The sequence below is a fragment of the Staurois parvus genome, unplaced genomic scaffold (assembly GCF_062004578.1).
Source record: "Staurois parvus isolate SC_StPar_1 unplaced genomic scaffold, SC_StPar_1.0 ptg001586l, whole genome shotgun sequence".
NCBI lineage: Eukaryota > Metazoa > Chordata > Amphibia > Anura > Ranidae > Staurois > Staurois parvus.
In genome coordinates this window covers 40,133-47,866 of record NW_028319382.1, presented here as the reverse complement: position 1 = coordinate 47,866, position 7,734 = coordinate 40,133, and the positions used below count along the sequence as shown (strand labels likewise).

Here is a 7,734-nt window from a genome sequence, read left to right as displayed (position 1 = left end):
TTTTGATGAGTTTTAAATCTGCCTAGCTACAAGAAAAATAAAACAAAATTGCATCAAAAACACAGGTGCAAAAAACACAAAATGCAATGGAGAAACTCAACCTGCATACGTGTGAAGGTAGCCTTACTCTATCCCCCTCCCCCCCAAATAGTTTTGCTCTATTTTAAAAAAAGAAAAAAAAAACTTCTAGTATTACAGAACTGAGCAAGGCTCCCTCACTGTATAGGAGATCATTTTATTTAATATATTTGTTACACACCATTGAACAATACTTTGTTATTTAGATTTGTACATTTTTGTTCAAGCATTGCATTAAAATAAAAATTATAAAATGTGTGATGGTTAGTAAATGTTCTGTAGTAGGGATGAGGTGTTGATACTAATCAGTAGAAGCCTAATCATTCAGATATATATTTGAATAACCTTTTGTTAGAATATCAAGGTTTTGCATAAAAACCCTGTACAACCCAACAAACCAGCAGTACACAGGCTAATTGGAGCTCTGACCAAGATATTACTTAGATTTCTGTAGTACACTATATTAGGAGTGACACTATAGTCATAAAATGGTTTATGAAACTTTAAAGAAATTAAAAGTTCCAATAAATCATTGGAACAGAAGATATTTAATACCAAGACCAGAGTAGTGAGAATTGGTCATTTCCAACCAATAGTTGACATCCTCTACAACACCAGTTTGCATAGAGCTAATCTCGCCAAGTTTTAATTTGAACATGTCAAATTTCCTCAGAGGCCCACATTTCAACATTAGCAATCTAAAACCTGGGACAATAAAGACATGCCCACTCCCTACTACCTATTGTGACCTGAACCTGTAGACACAAACAGAAAGGAATCACCTTGATTGGTTAAGTTCAAGTGATGCCTCAATTTGCATTCTAATGAAGGTTTGTGGTTTCCTGGCTTGAATCCTGGCTCAACTTCTCTACAAAAAGACAAAAGATAGTTTGTGGACCTCACATATCTTCTTAGGGTCCTCAAGATCTTTTGGATACCGATTTCTGCACAGAACATCTGATATTGCTATATTCACAATGGCAGCCCACCTAACTTGTGAGAATGAAACAATTGGAGAAGAGCGATACGAAATCCTGGGACATCTTGGCGAGGGTAGTTATGGAGAAGTTGTGATGGCTGTTGACAGGGAACTGGGTAAGTGAATTCTTAAATAATTACAAAAAAATTTCTAATTTGCAGACCATTTGAACATCTAGAACAGATAGCACAAACATTAGCATCTTTACTGATTAAATGACCTTATTAGAGGTAGGGGTTTTGTTGCATAAATTTGGGGAAAAGACCATGATGCACAAAGATCTAATTCAGCACTAACAAAATATAAAAACTGGTTGAACAGTGCAAAATCCCATTCAGGCAGCTGGCATTGTTCCTACAGAAAACAAAAGCCTTTCCACCTGTTATCAATTTCTTGAGTTGGTCCTTTTGCATATCTTTAACAACCTGCCATGAGTAAAACATGAAGGCCACATTTTTTGAACTCCTCCTGAAAGTGCTAGCTACTGGTTGTTATGCCACAGAGCAAGCCTTGATATTTTACAAAAGTACATATTTGCATACAGGTTCCAGGTCAGGGATTCTATAAATTCAATTGGGTAGATTCAATATGGCAGCCAGGTAATTGGCAATTTGAAGAAGAGCTCACCAAAAGCAGGCTTCCTTTTTCTCTCATGACAGATTCATGATGATCACACACAGTTATAGTGGGTCATAGGCAGCTAAGTATGTAACAGATTTGACTATAAACTGATGGTCCACTATGCACAACCTAGACACTTGGCATTTAGATGGGAAGGGACAATAGATCTAGCTGCATGGGCAGCTACATATCTCACTGCTAGCGAGGGCCTAGAGAAGACGGCTACATTTTGAAGAAAAGCATCCAGTCTATGTAAAATGAATGGGCTCAAGTATTGGACATCACCCAGAGTTTTAGATGTCCAAGTCTTATTGTAATCAACTTTTTTTCCCTCCTCTTTAACAGGTAGCCTTGTTGCCCTAAAAAAGGTAAAAAAGGAGCGAACCAGACTAGAGGCCTTTCTTCATGAAGTTTGCATGTCACTCTTTGTTACTGGACACGAGGGCATAATATCTACCCATTCGAGAATTCTGGAAAACTCAGACTGTTATATGATCAGCCAGGAATTGGCACCTGCTGGATCTCTTCACTCCATCATCCAGCCAGGGGTAAGTAAAGCTAATGAAGTAGCTGACACTTTAGCATTTGCTTGCTAATTCTATAAATTTGTCCTAGGGATCCTGGAGATTAATAGAAACTGGTGTTTTGTCATGGATGATACTTTCTATATATTGCATGCATTTATACCAAATATTGTTGGCCTGGTTGGAGAGAACTAAGGAAGGGCTAAAATCCCCAGTCAGCTATTTTCTCTGCACCATCTGGGCAAGATTTTCCTTAATCCAATCAAGAAGTTGGAACAGGAGGTAGTAGGAAGTCTACAACGTTAGGGGAATTCCCCTCTTAAACAGTTGTCCCCATTGGATGATTTCCCCTCATCTCTTGTTCTGTGACAACTGTAAAATTTGCATTCGCCATTAATTTTGTCTTTAAAAGCAGAAAGACAAAAATAGAGATTACATCCCTCCTTCCCCACCTCCCTTCCTAGTGGGCACACAGATAACAATCATGATACAGGTTGTGATCCTTCACCATTCTATATTAAAGGTTAGTCTGGTGTTTAAGCCAGAGGTAAAATTTAAAACCAGTTAGACCTCCCATATTTCCTTCATTGCCCAATTATTGCTGAAGTAGTTGGAGATCGGTTGCACTGATGTTCACATAGAATTCCATCTGCAGATTTAAAAAGTAACCAACGTTGTATTGAATTTGATATTATTGAATATTATTTTTTAGTAAAATAGTGTTATTTTAAAGCCAAATATCATATAATTAATTGTTTTAACTTTTCCAGATGGGAATTCCAGAAAAGCTGGTCAAACGGTGTGCACTACAGCTTACCCAGGCTCTTGAATATATGCACAGCAAAAACCTGGTGCATAGGGACCTAAAGCCGGACAATATTTTACTTATGGACAAGAGATGTCATAATGTGAAATTAAGTGACTTTGGACTGACTCAGTTTGCCGGTACAGTTGTTCCATCAATGGCACCCCTCAACACATTCATGTCCCCGGAACTTTGTGAACTGGAGCACAGGGAGTCAATTGTCGTGGATCCTAGTGTTGACATCTGGGCCCTTGGTATTGTATTGTATGTTCTTCTCACTGGAAACTATCCATGGGAAACAGCTTCAGCTCAAGATCTATGGTTTCAAAGGTTTATTTACTGGCAGAACAACTCTGACCATGTTCCACCACCAAGTGGTTGGGAGAATGTCAGCAGGAGGGCTCAAGATTTATTTCACATACTTCTTGCCCAAGACCCCAGCTGCAGGAACCAAGTCAGAGTTGTTCTAGATTTTCTTCATTTTCCTTGGAACTTTGAAGTTGCCACCCAAGAAACCATGGATCTTGTGGAGCAGAAGGAAGAGGAGGATATTGCAGCAAAGGACAGTGAGGTAGAAGTCATTGTGCTGGAGAGTGAAGAGGAAATAATTATAATAGAAAATCACGGTGACATTGAATACATTGTGATCAATTATTCCGGCTCTTGAATTTGCTGCAGTTAAAATCTCAGCAGTGCTTCTTTTGAAAGAGACCAGCAGTACCTAAGCTCTGAAGTTGAAGTCTAAACGGACCCCAATTATTGTCCTAAAAGGAGGAGAATAGTTGCAGAGCTTCTCTGCCCAGCTCAAACCATCACCGTCATCTCAAAAATATTACTGAAGTGGTGAGATAGAAGGAACAGGGACAAGCATTTATCTTGTGACTATTTCAAAGGTTTTTCTGAGATGTGGACTTTGCACCGTGATGTCACCGGGCCTCATCACTACCTCTTTGAAAAGCAACTACCTCAACTACAATTCATGTTGCCGTCTCCATGCGTTTGTATCTATAGTGTCAATGCAATCACTGCACCAGGTATAGAATGCAATAAATTCTAAGTACTGGTTATACCTTTTGTATCGTGTAATTCATCTATTTTTGCTCTGCCTCTTATTTCTCCTTCAACACAGATTGAAAAAGTGTTACAAAACCCACAACAGTAAAATCAGTCTGTATATGCAGTAAAGCATGCTTGTTATACTCCCTGTGGAACCTACGGGGTTAATCCTCTGCATTGTGTAAAAATGTAGTTTGATCCTGATTTCTCTGATCCTCTCCTTCTTTCAGTGTCCCCCTCTTAAGACATTGTGCGGAGTCACTCTGCACATGCTCAGTTTGGTATGTATTACTAGGGTTCTTTTTTTTTTCTTAGGAGAGTGCATGTGATTAACAGGGCCAATCAGCACTGTCCAGACAGAGGTCAGGGGTTCTGCATCCTCCTAAAGCAAAATGCAAAACTCCTCCTACAAGCTTTAATCAGTGCTCAGCTGGACACTGATAGAAGTCACAAGACTGCTCTAACTGCTGATGAGCAGTTTATATTTACTAAAATAATTGGATTTCCATGTTTAGTGTACTGTGGGAGACCGTATATAGTGAATGCAGGGTCTGGGGTTTAGTAACACTTTAACGTTGACAATACATTATTTATGTAAACTGCGCAAATCCCCAATCAACTGAAGTCACAAAGCTGCAAGTATATGAGGATATTGTCTCTTAAAAGACCAATTCAAATGGATACTGTGCTAGGTGAACCCTTAAAACTTTGTGAGCACTATAGAAACCTTTGCACCTCTAAAAAGCGATCAAAAATTGAAAATAAAACACTAAATAATTACATACATATGCCCTATGAAGACCCTCACCCCTCTGAAGGGCGATCAAAATTTGAAAAAAATTAATTGAATAAACTGAGTGCAGTAATCATAAATACGTGTAAGAAACCATTATATGTGGTCAAATTAACCTAAAATGTCATGCATTATCCATGAGCCCTATGAAGACCCTCACACCTCTGAAGAGTGATCGAGGTTGAGGATAGGTCAAATCTCAATGTGAAAAAAAAACTCCTCAAATATACATAAAGGTTAGTAGAAATTTTTCAAAAACAGTAACAAAATGTCCATATAGACTTAAACCATAGTCCATAAGTATGAGAAGAATATGACAATAACATGAATGAACATTTTACAAAGCTGCAGTTTTTTTTAATATGGGCTGGAGCCCCCAGACTGCACCGGCTATTTTCTGGAAAAGGTAACCAGCCCATACCACACCATGCCTGGCCTAGGGTCAAATGGCAACCTACGTGAAGATCCAGCATATTCCAAGTCATTAAAGGCTTACTTCACATTTACCAAAAAAAACATGCCCGTGCAGATAAGGTACATAAATGGCCCACATCTATAGCAAGGGTATTATTTCACTTTAGTCAGAGCTGAACACTTTGTTTTTATCTACATAGCTAGTTTTTTTGGTAAAGGTGAACTAGGCCTTTATCCTCACTGGGAAGGTTATACATCGAACCAGCATGTAGAACACAAGTCACCGCAAATATAAGCAATACAGTGAAAGTGTAACTGACCGCCATAACGTCTCCTAAATCTACGTATGAAGACTGAACAAAGACCCCCACTTAACCAAAGGTCCTCTAAACCACAACCTGGGTCGCAGGATACTCGCACCGGCCTTTATCCCCTCAGCTTCTTTTTACTGCATACAATGCAGGGCCACTGAGTAGATTCTCTACTTCCTTCATAACATGCACTGTGAGGGGTCATCATATACTAGAAAAGACTGTAAACCTTGGGGCTCAATCACATAGGCGCTCGTCAAGTAACATCTGTTTACTTTATGTACTAGTTCTGAGCTGTTTGCTGTATGGACTCACCAGCACAGCCAAGTTTGAAAGGTGAACGCACCCGGACGCACAGGAGCTGCACCTGGCCCTTCATACCTGTCAAACTGCGCAAGTCCATACAGCCAATGTGTGGCCATTCACTTTGTATGGGGTGCCTGCACACAGCGCAGCACTGGGGCAGGAAACCTAAGAAATGCCTCTTCTTGCTGTATGGAGCTGAGTGCCCATGTGAATGAGCCCTTAAAGTAAATCTAAGACAAAACTTTCTTTTTTCACTTTAGATAGAGTAAGGGAAGGTTAGAACACCTGTCAGGTTGTTTTTCTGCCATTTGTGTCCCATAGGGAGATTTCCCTTCACTTCCTGTCCCATAGCCAATACCCGAAGTGAGAGAAACTCTCTCAAAGTGATGAAAAAATGGGGTGTCACTAGAACTAGTGCCCCGATAGGGTCACTGTACTTTACACCCCTGTACCCATATAGTTCTGCCCCCACACCCTGATCTGTGAGTCCCACAGGTCACTGTACTATACCCCATGTATCCCCAGAGCTCTCCCCTCACACCCCAATCCCTGAACCCTGACAGGTCACTGTGCTGTTCACACCTGTGTACCCCCACAGGTCTCCTTTCACAACCCCATTCCTGGGCCCTGACAAGCCACTGTACTGTAATCCCCCCAAGCCCCCCTATCCAGAGATCTCAGGCATCTCCTGTTGCTTGGTTACATAGATAAAAAAAGGACAGGCTGATTACATAACAGGACATTACACAGACATCTGGATGGTCTGGGGCAGGCATGTCGCACTCAGATAAAACACTGGCCCCCACAAAGACAATATCTTCAAGGGGGTCACACCGGGAGAACTACAAAAAAAAGGGAAATACGCCGGTTTTGTGGTGAGAATATTGCTGCATATTCCGTGCTCTAAATTGTGGAATGGTATAAGACAAGTTCTATGTGGTGTTGCACCAGCTGCGCCAAATCACATGACAAGTGCTATACTTCAGTGACCGTTCCCGTGCGCCAACATAAGCATGCTTGGATCTGGCGCCCCAACACCCCCACAAGAGCAAGTAATAAAATGGCAGGAATCACTTTTATGATGTTGTCACCGCAAGCGCTAATTAAATAGGCATACAGAATTTGGTTGACTTGGCACATGGAAAATGTGCCAACATTTCCACTAAAAATGATGTATTTCCTTCCATCTGTTAATTGGTCAATATCTCAGAATTGTGACATACGGGGGGGGGGGGGGGATTAATTAGTCTTCACTGGAGCACAGCCAATTAGCCTTTACATTTCCATTTTCTAACCTGTGTGGGGAAAAATAAAAGCTGCAAGCTGATTGGTTGCTGTGGGCAATGATAAGAGTTGGGATGAAACATTTTCTATGAATCTCTCTTTATGGAAATCATGAGAGAGAGTCCATTTCTCTAATGGGGATACAGCCAGCAATACAAATATGACAGTGGATCTAACCCCTCACCCCTCACCACTGACAGTTGGCATTCTTGTAAACAACCCCTGACCTGAGGCTGCCCAAAATAGATCTCATGGTCTATGAATACAAGTCCTGTGTCCTGTACTGTATGATCCAGAGAAAAAGGTTTGTCTTTGGTTACATGTTACACACATGTTACACACACCAAACATCGGGGCTGAGTTTGGCTCTAACCAGGCACACTGATCCCCAATGGTGCTCACTGATACTGATAGCACAGACATTACAAATGAGCCCATATTCAAAAAACAAACCTAGCTTGTTGATGTATTTCAGTGTGTTACAAGCAGCACTATTGACACCTGCCTACATCATTGGAAAGGACCCCAAAAGCAGGCTTCTTTAAGCTTTACCTGTGTATTAG

General features: G+C 40.7%; 1 protein-coding gene across 1 annotated transcript; it reads left to right on the top strand.

Moving 5' to 3' along the window:
- Nucleotides 1-1,055: 1,055 nt before the first annotated feature.
- Nucleotides 1,056-3,674, top strand: LOC149435193 (serine/threonine-protein kinase SBK1-like). The gene is made up of 3 exons (XM_089662910.1): nt 1,056-1,173; nt 2,024-2,226; nt 2,973-3,674. The coding sequence occupies exons 1-3, from the start codon at nt 1,056-1,058 to the stop codon at nt 3,672-3,674; spliced, it is 1,023 nt and encodes a 340-aa protein (XP_089519036.1).
- Nucleotides 3,675-7,734: the final 4,060 nt, after the last annotated feature.